Source organism: Dryobates pubescens, chromosome 12 (assembly GCF_014839835.1).
Source record: "Dryobates pubescens isolate bDryPub1 chromosome 12, bDryPub1.pri, whole genome shotgun sequence".
In the NCBI taxonomy this organism is placed as follows: domain Eukaryota; kingdom Metazoa; phylum Chordata; class Aves; order Piciformes; family Picidae; genus Dryobates; species Dryobates pubescens.
Genome location: NC_071623.1, coordinates 31,611,273 through 31,631,672, shown reverse-complemented (window position 1 = coordinate 31,631,672; position 20,400 = coordinate 31,611,273). Strand labels below are relative to the sequence as shown.

The window sequence follows — 20,400 nt, the reverse complement described above, 5'->3', positions numbered from 1 at the left end:
CAGTAAAATCAGTCATAGAATCATGGAATCATTCAGGTTGGAAAACATCCTTAAGATCACCAGGTCTGATAGTTAACCCTACACTACCAAGTTCACCACTGAACCGTATCACTAAGCCCCACATCTCAGCAGTCTTTAAACACATCTGTGCTATCCCTTGAGGGGCTGAAAAGAACCCAGCCCCAGGTTGACAAAAGAAATCTGGTCCAGGTGGGCAGAGGGAGATTTGGGGTTCCCCTTCCCAGGGGGAGGGGTTCCCTGGGTCAAAGGTCTATTTACCCTTTTCCTTATACCATTGTAACTTTCCCTGGTACTCAAGTGCTATATATATTTTGTTAAAATTACCTTTTTACTTCCAAACCGATTTCAGACCATTTCTTTTGTGATTTTACCTCTCCTTTCTCTTGCCTCATTTGCTTTTACCCTACTGGGAAAAAAGGGAGAGGGGAGGCAATCTTAATCTGTTCCATTTGGACTCCGGGAAAAGCTTAAACCATAACAACATCCAAGGATGGTGACACAACCACCTCCCTGGGCAGCCTGTTCCAATGCTTGACTACTTTTTGTGAGGTTTTTTTCATAATGTGTAGCTTAAACCTGCCCTGGTGCAGCTTGAGGCCATTCCCTCTTGTTCTATCACTAACAAGCTGTGAGAAGAGACCCTCACCTACCTCTTTATGGGCAGCACATTCCAATGGCCAATCTCTCTTTCTGTGAAGAAAATTCTTCCTAACATCCAGCCTGAACCTCCCCTGGCACAGCTTGAGACTGTGTCCTCGTGTTCTGGTGCTGCTTGCCTAGGAGAAGGGACCAGACCCCACCTGGCTACAACCTCCCTTCAGGTAGTTGTAGACAGCAAGAAGGTCTCCAGAGCAACAGAACATTTTGATAGAATAGAATAGAATAGAATAGAATTAACCAGGTTGGAAGAGACCTTCGAGATCATCATGTCCAACCTATCATCCGACACCACCTAATCAACTAAACCATACAACCAAGATGATGTTTCTGGAGCTGCAGGTAACCAAGGGATGAGCCTCCTCTTCTCCAGGCTAAGCAACCCCAGCTCCCTCAGCCTCTCCTCATAGGGCTGTGCTCCAAATCCCTCCTCAGCTTTGTTGCCCTTCTCTGGACACCTTCCAGCAACTCAACATCTTTCCTAAACTGAGAGGCCCAGAGCTGGAAAATAACACTTAAAAATAATTCAGGCTCTCTGACACTTGCAACCTGCACCTACAGCTTCTACTGAGCAAATAAGGTCACTTGAATGAGTTACTGGCCTGAGATTGCTGAAGGCAAAGACACTGCTTTGTGAGCCACTTTGAAGTGCAGTTATGTAACTGTCCCTGCCTGTTAGAATTCAGGGAGTATCTGGCACATGGAGACAAAGGACTTAATTTAGGATATTATTATTGGATGCCAAATTTTATCAAGGTAGTTGATACACTGTTAATGGTAGTACAGCATACTAATGTGGGAGTGCATCTTCAGTCTGTGTAGGAAAAGATGCAGGTTTCCAGCACTGTGAGTTTGTGTAACCCTTAGAACAATGTATGCTATTTTCTGTTTCATTATGTGAAGCAAAAAGGAAGCCATTCCTGTTCTCATGCTGGAGTTTTGCTTCATAAATTATGCTCTTTCAGAAGCCTTTTCATGAGAAACAGGCAACTTGAACTAACAAATTATTTCTGCCTAATTAGCTTCAGTGTTGAGATAGATGAATAATCAATAGATGAATAATCAACATCTGGGTCAGCTGTCCCTAGTTCTCTGATTGTAGGTAAAATTCTAAATGTTAACATAAAAACCATTCATAATCTTAATTATTTATTTATAATGCTGACAACTTTCCTGTGAGTTGGCAGTAGACTCCAAGGCCTGTCTGCAGTATAAAGTCAATACATAAACCTTTCCAGGAACATTGTGGAAAGAAGGAGAAAGGGATAGGAAAGAGGCTTAAAGATTTGGGAAATATCTCCTTTCCCTTACATAAGATCCAGCAGTGATTGTAATGAAAGATTAGTCTGCAGCATTGGAAGTATTAAAATTCAGCTGTATGTATGAATCTACACACACACAAAAACACACACCTCCCCATTATTGTAACAAGGCTTCTTGTTGTGACACAAAAGTAAATCAGAATTTCATGGTCATGTTTACCAAACAATATAGCTTTACCTATGTCTAAATTTACATCTGGTTTAAGCAAATAGTATCCATATTTGGTTAAAGCAGAAGGTTGTGTTACCTTCTGCTCAGGACTGAGCCGAGTGCCAAATAGCTTCAAGAGTCTAAGCTGAAGTTCATCACGCTGAGGTGTTTAGTTTAATTAGAAAATTCATCCAGATATGCTCTAATATACTTCTTCTCAGTTGTACATTAAACCTTTCTTCAAAATTTAGGAGTGTGTGGATAGGAAGAACAGAGGAATCCTTTATCTTGAAATTAATTTTGCCAGACTTTTCAGTGACATTCAAGAATTATTAAACCCAAAAGAGCCTAACCACTTCAGGCTCTTTACACTCCTTCCTGAGGCAGGAGAGGCAGTACAAGGAAACCTTGATGTGTTAATGATAGTTTGGTAAACCACACTTCATAAGGGTTGTTCCTTACTTATTTGTAGTCTGCATTGTTGACACAGAGTGACATTTTTCAGTGAGCAAAGCTGGATGGATTTGTACGTTCAGCTGCTAAATGTGGTTGAATGGTGTAAGTTATTCTACATTGCTTTGCCAGTTTATTCAGCCTGACCACTGTGCATCCATTTATTCTAATATTGAAGATCCTTCAATAAGCTAAGAAATGGTAGCAAGGGATAAAAATTAAATCTTTATTAGGTATTTTTTGCTACATTGAGAATATGAAAGCTGATGTAGATATGAGCTAAAAGGAAAATAAATATTTATGTGCATATCTACACTACAGCTGCATGCTTGGAAAGCTCCAAAGAACCAGAAGTATGGATGCTTAAACACTTAATTGTGCAATAAAATCAAATCTATTAAGAGTTCCTAATCCTGATTTTAAAAGAAATCATGAAAAGATGAAGGTTCACCTACAGTCTCTTTGTATGTTTGGTTACCCTGTTTATGTGAACCAAATCAAGCCACACAGTGTAATTTCTTTATAAGTACTCAGACATATAATTTTGCAGCTGGTTAGTAGAAATTATTCTCTGCCCTTCTGTAAATGTGTTCATGATGCTGGACCATCAGCCTCATATATAATACTTGGATTCTTTTAGCGATCGTAAGGGCTGAGGAACAACATACAAATGATCCCATTTTATGATTTGCATGTATTTAGTGGCAGTTTATGTGTCATTAAACAATAGATTAAATTAAAAATCTGTTAAAATATGTATTTAACAATGCATAAAAGCAAAGTAATCCAGTAACAAATGTGTTAGATAATGATGGTTTTTCCATTTCCAACACTGTAAGAGTTGCTCACTTTTCTATTCGCCTTCCCTGTAGTGTCTAGGAAGTGCAGTCAGAACATCAAAGTGTGCAGAAATTGGGCTTTTATTTTCAGAGGGCAGGTTAGTATTTCCAGCAGTCTGTTGCTGAATCCAGAGAGACCCCACTGCAAAAGAAATTACTTCTACTATGTCATTCATTAAAATGCACAATTGGTGTTGAATGTTTTCATGAAAGTCCTCTTTTAAAGACAGATGTTAGTAAGATTCTGAAACGTGGACAGCAGCTTTTCTGTGAGGATTCATCTGGGAGGCCAAGGTAGCTATCAAGGTAGCTATTTTTCCCTGAGAAATACGTGATATATGAACATCTTAAATTTTTTATTTGCTCCATTGTTGAGGGTCTGGATAGCAGTATTTAGACCAAACATGGCAGGTTGCACTGTGTGGAGAGGCAGCGGTGTTAGCTTTGTATTGCTGGAGAGCACTGCCAGAGGGACTTTTATAGCCTGCATTAAGGAAACAGGATAAACTGCTTGAAAATTAGCATAGGCCATAACAAATTCATTTGCTGTACATAGTTTTAAAGGACTAATTGGACTCATTGATAAATTATTAAATTTAATGTATAAGGTGGGGTAGGTCACAGGAGGAAAGAGTAGAATGCTTAAAGGAGACAGAATAGACTAGACTAGACTAGACTAGACTAGACTAGAATAGAATAGAATAGAATAGAATAGAATTAACCAGGCTGGAAAAGACCTTCAAGATCATCAAGTCCAACCTATCGTCCAACACCATCTCATCAGCTAAACCATGGCACCAAGTGCCTCATCCAGTCTCTTCTGAAACACCTCCAGTGTTGGTGACTCCACCACCTCCCTGGGCAGCACATTCCATGGCCAATCTCTGTGAAGAACTTCTTCCTAACATCCAGCCTAAACCTCCTCTGGTGCAGCTTGAGACTGTGTCCTCTTGTTCTAGTGCTGGTTGCCTGGGAGAAGAGACCAGCCCCCACCTGGCTACAACTTCCCTTCAGGTAGTTGAGACAGCAATAAGGTCTCCTCTGAGCCTCCCTTCTCCAGGCTAAGCAACCCCAGCTCCCTCAGCCTCTCCTCACAGGGCTTGTGCTACAACTCACATCACTTGTACCAGTAAAATGTTATGCATGTTTACTGTAAACTTGATCCTGGAAGATTCCAGAAGAGACTGAAAGGTAGATTCTTTATTAGGAGTCACTATGGTGAGATGAAATTATGAAATTTTGAAGGCAATACATCTGTTCTGTGTATTTTTCCATCAAGTTTTCTCTGATTTTTTTAGCCTTACTTTTACTGTATATGTAGTATCATAGTATCAGTCAGGGTTGGAAGGGACCACAAGGATCATCTAGTTCCAACCCCCCTGCCATGGGCAGGGACACCCCACACTAGATCAGGCTGGCCAGAGCCTCATCCAGCCTGGGCTTAAACACCTCCAGGGCTGGGGCCCCAACCACCTTCCTGGACAACCCATTCCAGGGCTTCACCTCTCTCACGATGAAGAACTTCCTCCTCACATCCAGCCTGAATCTCCCCACCTCCAGCTTCATTCCACTCCCCCTAGTCCTATCACTACCTGAGATCCTGAGCAGTCCTCCCCCCAGCCTTCTTGTAGGCTCCCTTCAGATACTGGAAGGCCACAATTAGGTCACCTGGGAGCCTTCTCTTCTCTAGACTGAACAGCCCCAACTCCTTCAGTCTGTCCTCACAGGAGAGGTGCTCCAGCCCTCTGCTTATCCTCGTGGCCCTTCTCTGGACATGTTCCAGCACCTCCAGATCCTGTAATAGGGGCTCCAGAACTGGCCACAGTACTCCAGGTGGGGTCTCATATATACATATATAGATAGATAGATATAAATATAGACATAGATATATATACAGAGAGAGAGAGAGAGAATATGTTAGCATGAATGATGTTGCAGCAGTTCATCTAGGGTTTTTTGGCTTTGATTTATTTCCCATAGAACAGTAACTTGGCATGATTCCTTAATGGTCATTTTTAAGTATAAAATCATTTTGGATTCTGATGCTGCTGAATATGGAGGACATCAAAGGCTGGACCACAATACAGAGTACTTCTCTGAAGAATATCCTCACAATTATAGACCCAATTCACTTTTGGTAAGTAATACCTATTTGCATTTTACCTTCATCTGAATAACCTTTCTGGACACGTATGGAGTCTGTTCTAAAAGTATTTTAGGGGGGGTGTGGTGTGTGTTTATTTTCTGAAATGAGCCTTTGCATGAATACAGTAGAGAGGACAATGCTATGATTTGATTGTGACCTGTAATGTTAAAAGAGAAAAATCAGTTAAATGTGCATGCACTCTTGCAGTGTTTGCCACACAGCATTCCTTGCCAACACGCATGAAAACCTTCTAGTACGCTTTTGATTTCTCCTTTTTTGTGGCATGGTGTTGTGTGATGGTTTAACCCACCCACATCAACAAAAGCTGGGCTGAACTCAGTCGGGGAAGCAAATGAAGCTGTATTTTACAAGCAATCATGGAATGCAATGAATATGTACAAAATCTACAGTATTTACAATATTATACAAGTATTTACAAAGAGAAAACAGCACAGAAGTTCTCCTAGGGCAGGAGGATTCTGCCTGGTTTTCCCTCCCAACCTCCCCCTTCCCTTTTTCCTCTGGTTAATTAGAAGAAAAGAGAAAAGGAGAAATGTCAGGGAAATTTCAGTTAGTTCAAAAGCATCATTAAAAAAAGTCAGTGGTCTTTTCTCAAGGTCATTAGATGATAAGAGGTCTCTGTCCAGGAGCAGACATGCAGTGCCAGCAGAAAGAATGGAATGGAATGGAATAGAATAGAATAGAGTAGAATAGAACAGAATAGAGTAGAATAGAGTAGAGTAGAGTAGAATAGAATAGAATGGAATGGAATGGAATAGAATAGAATGGAATGGAATGGAATAGAATAGAATAGAATAGAATAGAATAGAATAGAATAGTATAGAATAGAATAGAATAGAATAGAATAGAATAGAATAGAATAGAATAGAATAGAATAGAATAGAATAGAAAAAGAATGTGAGATATTGCTAGGGTACATCTCACATCTGACCAATGAAATTCATTTAGAACAATCTTTTGTTTTCCTTTTTACATCCAACTGTAGATTTGCTCAGGTTTTTTTTAAAGGCACAGCCTGAAACCTTCACATGTTGTTGTGATTATTAATATTTAACTAGGCAGAACTATTATAAAACATATATAAACTATTTATGAGTCCAAAAGTCCTGCCGGAACTTGTTTATATTTACAGGTGCAGGTATTTGGTTGGGTAGCAATATTTCCACGAAATGTAGACACAAACAGTTGAAGCAATTGAAGCAAAATCAGAGATTTAGAAACAGCAATTAGTTTGGGAAAGAGGTAATGCTGCAAGTGCTGGCTTGCCCACAACGGGGGAGCTCTTTGTCCGCTTAAAGGAGCGGCTGGCACCGAACCTTTAAAGAGACTTTCTAGCAAATGTGATTGCTTTCTGCAAGACCTCACAAAGAGAACTTGCTGGAGCTGCAAGATTATACTCCAAGTATGCAACTGCAAAACAAAGCAAAAATGGCACTCACTGCATGGATGTTTTGCTGGAGGAAACTTTCCAGAGAGTTTTGCAGCTTTGCTTTCTTGAAGGTCCTTTCCAACCCAGTTAATTCTATGCTATGCTATGCTATGCTATGCTATGCTATGCTATGCTATGCTATGCTATGCTATGCTATGCTATGCTATGCTATTCTGTTCTTTCTATTCTATTCTATTCTAATCTCACTCACATTCACTCTATGTCATTGCATTCAGGGTACTGACGTTCTTGTTTGCTTGTTTTAATGTAGTTTCAATCCATGAAGAGAATTCTCATGCTTTCATTGTGCTTGGTATAAAGGATCTTGGGAACCTGTTTTATTTTGACTTTTTATTATCTGTGTGGCAGTGCCTTCATAGTATCTATGCTCACCTGCACATAAAGAAACTAACTCTCTGTGATTTTATTTCTGAAGATTGTGTAGCAAATGAATGCCTCCAGAAGTCTTGCTTCATGTGTCCAATTCAAATATCTTGCTTTGGTGATGGGAATGCATCTTGATTATCTACAACTGACTTAACTGTACAACTAATTTAACTGTAACTTGGAATGCATTTTTCACATTTAGTGTTAGATGCAAATCATTCAAGACAGAACCATGTGGAACATAAGGCATGTGACAAAAATGCACTACTGCAGCATAAAGTGTGGCATGGCAATGGCACTCCTGGGGTTCTTTCTGACCCGGTAACATGGATCACATAAACTTTCTCTTATGTCCTTCAGCAAGCCAATTCACAGACCACCTCCAGCCAAAACCACAGCGGATGCCACAAGCGCCACATAGAGGTAAAATGCTGATAAAAGGACAACACCAAGTAAAAGTAAATAGGGAAAAAATTCTGGAAAACTTCACTAAATTCAGCAATATAGAACTCCAAGTGAGAAAGAACAATAGCTACAGGCAAAAACTCCAGCTATTTTACAATAAAACAATGATTTTTCATTTTTAACAGCAATTTACATCCCAGTTCTTGGGTAATCAGTCAGCCTTGGGAGTTTCTTTAGTCTTAGCTGCAGTTTCTAAGATCCAGGTAGGAGTCTTCCACTCAAATATCTTTTCAAAAACCCTATGATGCCACCCCAATAAACTCTAACGGTTCCTTTCCTGCTATTTTGATTATCTTACTCTCTTGACACAATGGACAAGACTAAAATTTCTTGTTTCAAAAATTTTAGATCCTCTTCTACCACAAAATTCAAACAATTATGTTTTCTTAATGGTAGATGCACCTTCTTTAAGGTGTGTAAGTAATCATTGTCAGCAAACATGTCCAAGGCCTATGGCAAAATGAAATCACAGGCAGTAATTCTGCTTCTCGAGTCAAGCTCAAATAGCACACGTTTGTGTTTTACAAAAGTAGAAGATCAGATGTGACATGATTCATTCTAGAAACATCACCCAATAAAAGAAATACTCAAAGTGACACTGCACAATGAGAAGAAGGCTGATGTGAAATTCCTGGAGCAAGGAACCCTGGATGAAGAGGAAGCTTTGTGAGCACTGCTAGGCATTTCACTCTAACATGTAGTTGATGAACAGATGGCGATTCAGGTTGGTTTGGTAATGCTGTAGAGGACCAGATTTCAAAATCAAAACCCATACCTTCAAAACTCCACAGAAAAATGCCCTAAAAAAATTCCTCTGTAATATTACTGATTTCTATAACTAGAATAATCTAATTTTTCCCATTTCACTCTTTGCTTTGTTCTGAATTTGTAGCAAGTATGCATTTATACACACACATACATACACACATATGTATGTATGTACATAACTATCCACATAATCAGCCTTCTAATAACAAGCTATTAACCATCTTGTCATTGTGAAAACAGACTCTTTTACCAGTTTTATTCCTCTTTATCTCCACTATGGTATTCTCCTGAAAGTGTTTCTCTGGGGTATGTGCTTTTTTCAATGCTTCTGTAAACTTTTAGTTCTGGTTCTGTCTTATCATCTCTTTGCAAGATGTAAATTAAGTGCCATGCACACATGGATCCTCTCAGATCCTCATGCCCCTTTATGGATGAAGTCGTTTGTTGGTACTTGGTGGTTGCAGTTGGAGGTGAAACTTAAGACTGAGGAGCGGGAAGAAAAACAGTACTTTTAATAACACCCATCTTTCAGAATGTTTTGTCAGTCTTTTCTAAGGCTTCTGTCTTGACTAAATTTTACTGTAAAATGGAACTAGATATCAACACGTGTCCTAGTAACCTGAATATTGTTGTACCATACAGAAAGTTAGGATTTATAAGAAAACAAAGGGGTTTACACTTTGATACTTCATCCACCAGCAGAACTGAGTAATAAGCAGGCTCCAGGGACTATAGCAGAGTATGTTGTATCATTGGCAAAGCAGTAAGCAGTTTATAGAGAAAGAATTATTTAATGTATTTTGGAGTTTTATAGATTTATTTTTTGCTGTAGTTCCTTCCAATTAGTTTACAAAAAAATCATCAAAGTACTCCTTTCCCCCTGTCCCAAATAGTCTTGTTCGGGGTTTTTTCCTGGTACTCTGTTTTTGATATCTACTGATAGAATCTTTTAACCTTGACCTTAATGTGTACTACTCGTAGTCAAAGTGCAAGTCCCACTTCCTTGAGTCTATTGGCAAATTAAAATACCCACATAGACTGAAATGATCTAAAGCTTTCAGTGACCTTAGCTTTGAAATTGCTCATTTGAATAACATCCATGATAAGGATTTTTATATTGAATTTTAAGGGACTGATGTAGTCTTTAAATGTTTTCTGTCCTGGCATGCACAGATAGACAAATTATATGAAAGAATGTTTGTAGTTAGAAAATTAACTCTTAACTATGGGGACCAGGAAGTCTTTAATACCAACAAGTTCTTTTCTTACCTCTTAATGAGTAAGACTTATAAATTCCTTTTCTCATATTTATTGATCGTTAGGCTTCTTGTAACCACAAGCACATGCAATGATTCCAAGGTTATACCATTAGTCACTTTGGTTTGTCCCATCTTATATTTCAGTCAGCTGCTTGTGTTCTACAGGATTGGGGTTTTTTGTCTTTTTACAAGACCCTTTCTTAATCTGAAGAAGGAGTGCAAAATATAGTAGAGAAAAAATTTGAGGTACAGCCTGCACAGTAGTCCTGGTGTGAGTTGAACCAGCCCTAACCCTTGGCAGCAGTATATGGACTTCTTTTGCATAAAGAAAGCAAGTCAGTCTGAGGAATTTTCTACATGTTGGTGCTCTACTGCTGTACATTGGAAAACAGAAATTAGAATACAATTGGAAGGCAGAAGTTCACAGTATTTCAAGCATACATTCTTTGTCATGTGCAATATCTAGCAAAATGAAACCCAAAACATCTGAGATTTCGTGTCACAAATTATAGTCAGGAAGCAAATGCTACCACATATTTTATTCATTGATGGTTAATTATATCCTCAGAATAGTGTCAGTGTCTGACAGTTAGTAGTGATAGAGACATGAGATTTTCTAAAGCCTTCAATTAAAAGTTTGGGATAATGTTGGCACAGACTCTTGTGACATTGCCTTCTGCGTCTACCAGCTGCAATATGCACTATGAAATATTTTTCTGCAGTGCCTGATCTAGCTGTGAGTTATAGTAATTCTCCCATCTGTTGAAAAATGACCTTGAAATGATTTCTAGGACTTGGTGTTTTCCAACCCTGAAAGTGGAATGAGGAGTACTTCATTGCAGTCCCAGCCAATTTTAGTCGCGCTTGCACCTGGTACAGAATCTAGTCTGACAGATCTGAAAGCAGAATTTGTCATTCACAGAACTTCTTGCTTGTTGGTTTTTAGGTGCATTTGGAGGATGCCATGTACTGCATTCCTCTACCAAAATCTGTAAATTAAGGTTTCTTCTTAGAGCTGTTGTTGTTTACAAGTGCTTACTTTATTTGGTATTCTTCCATTCCTTTGTATTGAGAATGTCTGGATATTTACAATAAACAAACAAACCAACCTACAGAATGTATAAGGAGTAAGCACTTGCATGGCCAAAAAGCATCTTAGGTTCCTGGCAAGTGCTGGGACCACCAGTTGGGTTTTCCCTTCGTGAGATAGCCTGCACAAGTGGACTGTGATCTTGATAGAATAGCATGTATGTTTGTGGGAAACAAGATGCTTGTATCAAATGGGATTTTGCCTCTGTATTAGAGTGTCTGTACTTTTTCAGTGCCAGAAGCCTTTGATCTTTGTGGGATTTGCCTTGTTTCAAACAGTTTAAGAGTCTCATAGATTAAATGGACGTGCAGTATAAAAAGGTCAGAGATAATAACTTTTTTAATGCATTTGACTTACAAACAACATCCCTATCCTCCATCATCTTCTCTGTCAGCACATCTGCCTGCGAAGTCAACTGCAATTATTGTCTATCATTCCTGCTGAATACTTAATTGAGAAGAAAAAGACTCTCAGTGGTAGTTTGACTAAATATTTGCACGTTAACTTCTCAAAAACTTGTATTTACATATCAGTCATTGCACCTCTGTCCCCAACAGATCTGGTGTTTCCCCCTTGCCCATATTGCACTCCTCCATCACTAAAGGCCTCGTGAGCCTCGTGTGTGATTGTATAGGGTCTTCATGGTTTCCTAAAATAGCGCAGTTTGTGTGAGGCCTCAGGGGAACTAAAGTAGTAAGCAAGCAATCAGTGTAGAAAGCAGAGTGACAGTGCATTGAGATAGATAAAGCCCTGAATAACCTGGTCTGTCCTCATAGCTGATCCTGCTTTCAGCAGGGAGTTTGAGCCTCATGAGGCCCCTTCCAATATGAATGAGTCTGGTGGGAAAGAAAGAGCTGGGAATGGTGTGTAAGATGAACACAGAAAGCTTGGAATGGAAGAGAAATTCACAGGATGATGAAATGCAAGTCAAGACATTGGTTAGCTACGAGCCTGTTCTCTTTAGTATTATGAACTTTGGATTTTCACTTCTGTCCATGTTCATCAAGTGAGCCTCATGACATGGTGAAGGAGATATGAATGTGGTAAAACTTGTGACCAAAATAAAGCAGGTTAGAACAACAAAGAGCAGTGGAATTACATCTGGAAATTGGAAATATATAATTCAGCAACAACATATGAAAGAGAAAAGTGAAGATAAGAATAAACTTCTCAGGCCCTTCTCCTAGGGTACAGGAAAATGTCAAAAATTTCTTTGCTATAATAATATATGTGACTGGTGAATACCAAACTTCCCTAGGATGGTTTTTGTCAGGACAAAGTATATAAATACTTTGACTATACTTATAAGATATATATCTTAAATAGATATATATCCCAGGCCATGTACTATATATATCAAAACTAGCTAGAGTTAATGAAGAGTGACAAGAAGGTGACCCTACAAGTATACTAATAGGAAAAATAGCTATAAAAATGGAAGCCCTTTGAGAAAGGGAGGAGTCAAGTCTGTGATAACCACTGCAGACAGAACAGGAGTACTCAATGCTTTCTTGTACCTCAGACTCCAAGGGCAAAGACTTTTATGTGACAGTACCCTATCCAAAAGAAAGCAGCAGTGGCAGAAGCTGGGAGCATCTTAAAGACACTATGCATAAAAGGGATACACGCAGAGGTCTGGAAAGATTTCAGTGATGTAATTGCCAGGCTGCTGACTCCCATCTGTGAAAAATCAGTGGTAGGGGATATTTCTGACTACTAAACAAACCCTGTATGTAGTAAAAGCGAAAAGGAAAGCAGAGGAATCTGTAGGCCAGTCATCCTCTCCCCTCAATCCCATGAGAAGACAACTAGGGTGTATTAGTTGGGTCAATCAGAAAGCCAATATGGATTTAGCAAACACAAAACACACCTAAAGAACCTAATTGCTTTCTGTGCTGAAATGACTCTAGCTACCTGCTAGAGGTTGCTACAATCAATGCAACAAGACTTTCAGCTTTGTCCGATACAGCATCCTTACCTGGGAGCGGAGGAGACACAGGCTGGAAAAGATTGTTAGGTGTGTTTAAAAACTTGCTGGGCTGCTACAGTTGTAGTAATCAAAGGCAGTGTCCAACTGTCAACTGGCATCATGGAGTGTCCTAGGAATTGCTCCTGGGGCTGATGCTGTTTGGAGTCTGCAGCAGTGACTGGAATGAGACAGAGCGTACCCTCTGTGGATTTATAGGTGACACTGAATTAGAGTGAATGGTTGATAAATTGAATGTTACAGATCCAATCCAGGTGCATCCTGATAAATCTGAGGATGTAGTGAACAGGAACTTCATAAAACTTAATGAAGAAAAATTCTGCAGAGGAATCCCATGCATCAGTAAAGATTAGAAACTGACTTGTGGCATAACAGCCCAGCTGAAAAGGAGTGGTGGTGTGCTGGATACTAGGTTGAATTAAATGGAGTTTGTTACAGACACGTATCATAGCATGTTGGAACAGGCACCTTCATTTCAGTGCACTGAAATTATTTGTTTTAATGTTATGGTAATTTGCACCTTACTAACTTAGAGGCACAAAAAAAAAGAGAAAGAAAAAAAATCAATGGTAATTTACCTAGGAACTGTGGTTGCCATTTTTCCCCCCAGTTCTTTAGGAAGACAGATAGTAGTAGTAGAATAGAAGCATGGCTGTTTCAGTGTCCAAGGGTGTGAGCCTTTTATTGTATGCTGTTGCTCGTGTGTTTCTATAATATTATGTATTGTAGGTATGTGTTTTGATATAAATCAGAACAATGAGCATACATGCAAGCAGAGCTCTTAACCTGAAGGGAGACATCAATTAAAGTACTTTCAATGATAAAATGTAATTATCTTTTAGCTAAGGATTGTCTGTACTTTTATATATATGAAAGTATCTGGACTCAAGCATGCAATAAGATGCTGGCATTTTAGCTTACCCTGTCAGTAATGGATCCTTGCCTTCTTTTTAATTGTGCCACTTGGCAAATTGTAGGGTATGGCCGGAGCAGAATCTCTTCAGCGCACCTCAGTAGACTCAGGAAAAGGATAGAGACACTAATTTGAATGTAGTGGGTATATGTTCCTACAAGTACAGTAGTACAGGTACTTCAGCTGAAGGAAAGGAATAGTACTGGAGTGGAAAGGCTGAGGATGTTCCTGGATTCAGAATGTCAGAAGAGGCAGGAGGCAGGAAATCTGGCCTGAGGAAACTGAAAATGCTGCTGGGATCCTGGCATGTTAATCTCCCAGATTTCACCTTACCTCAGGAACAAGAAGTAATTTTTCCAACCTCACTGGTCACATTTCTCCCTCACATCCATAATAAAGCCAGAGCATATAGTACTGTAGTATTTGTGGAAATACTGTTGGACTGAGGGGAAGGAATAATCTCAACACATTTGTTAGAGGAATTGCCTAATAATTTTGTAGTACTTTGCCTTTTAAGGAAACGTACAGTAGTGAAAAGAATAATGAATAATCCTGTTTAATTATTACTGTTATCTTTAATCAGTAATCAATATTTCTATATTGTTTGTGCCCCTGTACTCAGCCCTAGGGAGGCCACAGTTTGAGTATTGTGTTCAGTTGTGGGTGCCATGGTATAAAAAAGTCATTGAGGGCCTAGAGGATGTCCAGAGAAGAGCAAGTGAGACTGATGAGGAAGTTGGAGGGCATGTCATATAAAGAGCATTTAGTCTGGAGAAGAAAAGGCTAAGGGGAGATCTTACTGCTCTCTGCAACTACCTGAAAGGAGGTTGTTGTGAAGCTGGGTGGGTCTCTTCTCCCAGGTAACTAGCGATAGGACGATAAGAAATGGGCTGAAGCTGTACCAGGGGAGGTTTAGATTGGATATTAGGAAAAATTGCTTTACTGAGAGAGTGGTGAGGCATTGGCACAGGCTGTCAAGGGAGGTGGTGGAGTCACCATCCCTGGAGGAGTTCAAGAATCACATAGATGTCACTCTTCAGGATACAGCTTCATGGTCACAGTAGTCTGAGTTACAGTTGGACATGATCACAAAGATCTTTTCCAATTTTAATGATTCTGTGATTCTAATTACTTTGTTGCTTATTATACTTTTAAGTAAGCCTTAGAAGTGGTTGTACTGACCAAATAAATAATGCTAAGATTAGGTGGTAATGCTGTATATGGCTCTTCTACAATTTAGCAAGAAGCCCACCAAGACAAACGGAAAACATTAAAATGCATGTCTAATTTGTCCAGGTAAGGAAAAAACCCTGTGGCTAAAGTGGTAAGTTGACAGTTGCATCTTTTTGTGGCAAACAGAAAACATATCTATCATCAGTCTAAATGCAATCCTTTGCCCAACTTCTGAAGCTGTGATTAAACCCAGTTCTAAAATCCTGATGGACGATGAAGTGGTAGGAGTGGTATGGTTCCCCACCGCTCGGAGATTCACCGCTGATGTAAATCGACTTTAAAGGAGCTGGGCTAATTTACTCCTCTTAGGATTTGATATTTTATTGACCAGAGTGTAAGTGAGAATTGCTGTGTCCTATATTAATGTTTTGTTGCCCTAACTGAAACAACTTTTCACGTGTTCTTTCTTAGAATTCTGGGGTTTGTTCCTTCTCCATTCATCCTCCAAAAGCAGAGTGCTGCATTGCTCAATACATACATTTTTTATTGACTTCATTAAGTAGTTCCCTTCTCCTACACCGATGTGTTGAAACTATTTATCACAGAAACCTTAGGGGAAATCATTATGTTCATTGTCTTTCAAAAAGCATTGGACCTAGCTCTGTTTCAATGAAGATCAGCTGTTCTTTCCCTTTTTCCTCCTTCTTCTAAAGCATTTTACTTCATGGCTTTATTCTGTTTCAAAAACTGGAACCTTTTCATGCCATCAGGCTCTAGTTACCAGATAACAGAGTTGAAATTGCAGAATATTAGACATTCCACGGGGATGAAGAGCTGTCTAAAAGGATGTTGTCAGCATGAAGCCAATAATCTTCAGTCTTGTGTTACCTTTTATAATTGTATTTTTATCGACTTATTCAGCAAACACATTCATACACTTGACAATTGATGGAGTATCATACATCCAGGTAATTCGTAGGTAGTACAAATCATCTTGTTTTCAGCTTTTGGCTCGACTCTGCTCGGAGGGAATGTCATGGAAAGCACATTGCCACAAGTTCTTTTGTGAGCTAGGAGGTGATTTTTTATTATGTATTGTGATAATCGTGGATAAAAAGGGGAAGTGCAATGCAATAATACAGTGGTGAATGTTGAATCTGTCTAGTCTTGAGTGTCATTGCACATACACTGAAACACCATAGATACCAAGAGTGGCATATTGCTGATATTTATCTGCATGAAATTACATCATAGACCTTGGTGCAACTTTAATTCCCATCAGAAGAATGTTGTGAAACTTTGACGTTTTTCCTTGTACGGTTTATTGATGTAAATGCCCTCAGGCTTTCTAAATTGACCATTGTCAGTCGTATGAGGCCCTCTACTGGTAGCCACTTTAAAGTACACCAAGATGAGGGGTTTTATCTTTTAAATGAGAGAAAAGAGGAGTGATTGCAATGAATGTGCCTTTTAAACTTTTAGGTTGTCCTGTGTAATTTAAGTGCTGAGGACTAAGCGGTCCATAATCACTCATTAAGATGACCCACAGCATTGCAGGAATTACAGACCTTAAGCAATTAAAATGTCATGTGCTTTGTTTAGAGATTGTGTTCTGTGAGGTTGATGTTTTATTCAGCTCTTCTTCTTCTTCTTGTCATCTTTTTACCAGGTGTACATTCCAAGCAGAGTGGCTATTGTGCTTCACAATACGGATATCCCCAAATGAACTTCTCTGCCACCGAGGAAACAAGTCGTAGAAGTGCTGATACACTGTGCTAGTACTAAGCATAACAAAACTTGCTCTAAGGAAGCTTTCTGAAACTGAATATAGAAATATTAGGTGTTTAAAATGTAAGGTTAATATTCACATATAATCACAGAGCTCTTGACTTGCTAGAACCTCTTTTGAGGAAACTACAGAAGAAGTAGAAAGGAAAAATGTTGGGTTTGTAGTTCTGTAGTACAAAATTACACTTAAAGATACTGCAAAAGAGCAGGTGTTCTCAATTAAAATTGTTGTTTACAGAATTTTATCAGGAACATCAAGAGGGATCCTGCTCCAAAGTTTGTAACTTCTTACAATCCTTGTTTTGGTAGTGAATCCAAATGTTCATTGTATACCAGCGCTTCTCACACAAGCAAGTAGTTCGCTCAAATGAAACAAGTGTTTGGTTAAAAGGCAGCCTTAACGGTTTGTGGGACCTAATCTGAGGCTCCTCTTCTTCCCTGAAGTCCAACATAGGATTAGAAATGTTTATCCAAATAAAGGGCAAGGTCCTCTGAGGGTGTTACACCTTGCCATTTTTGTAGTTTCATTAAAATTGCACAGAAATGCTGACAGCCAAACGAGGAGGTCAGCCGGCTGGTGGCCTGCCGACGCTAGGGCGTGTGTTGCTTATTTGCTCCCCATCGAAGGTGCACCTCGCTTGCTACAGCTGGGAAAGAACAACACACAGCTGGTTTATTTCAGTGACTAAAATGTCCAGCGAGAAGAGTGTTCTGTTCTTAGTGCACTGCTGCCACGCCACAAGATGTACTTAAAACGTGATCCTTCCCATTGCGTTTGTTTCTGTGGTGTCAGGATCTTGCAGTACCGATTTCACTATTTCTAGGAGCTGCCTTTCAGCCTGGGACACGATGATGTTCTTGCACTTTTGTAACTTCGGAAGCATAGCTTCTCACGAAGAAGCAGTCTCAGAATACAGTGATCAAACTAAGGTGTGGGTTGTTTTTTTTTCCCCAATAAGATCAAGATATTTAATTACTGGAGTGCTGCTAGGATTGTCAAAGTAAGTTCTTTCATGAGCTACAACTTGTTTTTTTGTAAAGAGGAAGATTTTTGTACATCTGAAGCTTTATCGCAGAGTATTCTGGAAAAACAACACCAAATTAAAAACAAAACCAAAACACATGCTTTATTTTGTTCCATTTACTAAAAAAATGATCATAATAACTATTTGAATTGGTTCTGAGATGAATGTCTTTTGTACAAATCTGAATTTTCTAACTTTTAAAGTAGCCAAAGAGGAAGATGTCCGTGACCATTTACAAGTCATCATTTCCCCCAGTTCCCTGTGTGAACCGTCGTGTAAACTACTGAATAGTTGTGCCAACACTGAAAATCCATCACTGGTTTTGGAATGCTTACTTGTGGCTTACTTCTTGAACAAAACAGGGGATGGAATAATGCAGCATGATAGAGAATAGTTCACACTCAAAGGACTTCACAGACATCCCCCAGTCTGCTATGTTCTGTGTGACAGAGGCTTTTACATTTCAGTTGAGTACCATCATACTGTTTAGGCTCATGCTTCATTTCCCTCTGCACCAGTTTGATCATTGTTTGGTAGTGGGCTAATAAAAGCATTCCCATTGCATTAAGACTTTAAAGAAAACACAATGAAGTGTTTTAGCAACTGGAACTGATTCTCTTCTTTTTATTTTCCTTTTTTTAGGGTTTCTTTCGTTTGTTTTCCAGATTGTTTCCCTTGTGGTGAAATCATGAGCAACTTCTAATCCATGTCACATTTACCCTGTATTGATCTAATATGTTTTATAGGGTGATTTTTTTTTTCCTGATGGTACCAGTTCCAGGTTTCAAAATGTAATGCAAGGCAAGTGTCAATGTCATCCTTTTTTTCCAAAGAAGAAATAAGTGTATGATATGAACTGTGAAAAATTACATGCAAAATAAACTCTGAGAAGGATAAAACAGTTGGATACATGTGGTTTCATTGCTTGTGCTGTAAAAGGATTGTACGGCAGCCTTACTCCCAGAGGGACAGTGTTAGATTTTGCTCCACCTTGTAGTCACAGTATCACGGTATCAGTCAGGGTTGGAAGGGACCACAAGGATCATCTAGTTCCAACCCCCCTGCCATGGCCAGGGACACCCCACACTAGATCAGGCTGCCCAGAGCCTCGTCCAGCCTGGGCTTAAACACCTCCAGGGACTGGGCCTCAACCAGCTCCCTGGACAACCCATTCCAGGGCTTCACCACTCTCACGATGAAGAACTTCTTTCTCACATCCAGCCTGAATCTCTCCACCTCCAGCTTCATTCCATTGCCCCTAGTCCTATCACTAGCTGAGATCCTGAGCAGTCCCTCCCCAGCCTTCTTGTAGGCCCCCTTCAGATACTGGAAGGCCACAATTAGGTCACCTTGGAGCCTTCTCTTCTCCAGACTGAACAGCCCCAACTCCTTCAGTCTATCCTCATAGGAGAGGAGCTCCAGCCCTCTGCTCATCCTTGTGGCCCTTCTCTGGACACCTTCCAGCACCTCCATATCCCTTTTGTAATAGGGGCTCCAGAACTGGCCACAGTACTCCAGGTGGGGTCTCAGCAGAGCTGAGTAGAGGGGGAGAATCACCTCCCTTGACCTGCTGGCCACACTTCTCTTAGGGGACACACTTCTCTTTAGGGGACACAGTCTCAAGCTGTGCCAGGGGAGGTTTAGACTCGAGGTGAGGAAAAAGTTCTTCACTGAGCGAGTCATTCATCATTGGAATGTGCTGCCCAGGGAGGTGGTGGAGTCGCCGTCCCTGGAGGTGTTCAAGGGGAGATTGGACGTGGCACTTGGTGCCATGGTCTAGTTGTGAGGTCTGTTGGAACAGGTTGGACTTGATGATCCTTGGGGTCTCTTCCAACCTTAGTTACTGTGATACTGTGTGATACTCTTGATGCAGCCCAGGATCTGATTGGCTTTCTGGGCTGCAAGTGCTCACTGAGAGCTCCTCTTGAGCTTCTCCTCCCCCGGCACCCCCATGTCTCTCTCCTCAGGGCTGCTTTCCAGCCAGTCACTGCCCAGCCTGGATTTGTGCCTGGGATTGCCTCGACCCGTGTGCAGGACCCTGCACTTGGCCTTGTTAATCAGGACTTGCCTTGGTCAGAAACAGTAGGCTTTTTCAACAACAGGCTTTTTCTTTATTTTACCCAAAAAGTAAGTTGCAGTAGCAGTGATGAGCTGACATGTGACTGCTCTTATTAAAAAGTTATATAAATTGTTGCATAAAAATAACTCCATCTGAATGCATGTAAACTCTTCTGCTTATGGAAAAGTAAAAACAAAAGCTAATGATGACTCATTAGATGAGACAAATTGTATTTTTCATGCCTGTGAGTGCAATATGTACCCTGTAAATATAAATTACTCCTGGATATTCATGGTGAATTAAAGCCTAAAATGAATTATGAGAAAATGTGAGCACTTGGAGGCATTGAAGTAATAGGTCACAGGTTAGCTGATAATTTTGGCATATTTACAAAGCTATTCTGAACCCTGGAAAAATGCATGCTTAATTGAACTAGGTCTGAAAACT

General features: G+C 39.9%; 1 protein-coding gene across 1 annotated transcript in view; it reads left to right on the top strand.

Annotated features, from left to right (window-relative positions):
* GBE1 (1,4-alpha-glucan branching enzyme 1) overlaps positions 1 to 17,636 on the top strand; it is a 136,301-nt gene extending 118,665 nt beyond the window's left edge. Inside the window, exons 15-16 of the mRNA XM_054166110.1 lie at positions 5,464 to 5,580; positions 16,751 to 17,636. Coding sequence (XP_054022085.1) covers positions 5,464 to 5,580; positions 16,751 to 16,807 — 174 coding nt within the window. The 3' untranslated portion in view covers positions 16,808 to 17,636. The remainder of the gene's footprint in view (positions 1 to 5,463; positions 5,581 to 16,750) is intronic.
* The last annotated feature ends 2,764 nt before the right edge of the window (positions 17,637 to 20,400 follow it).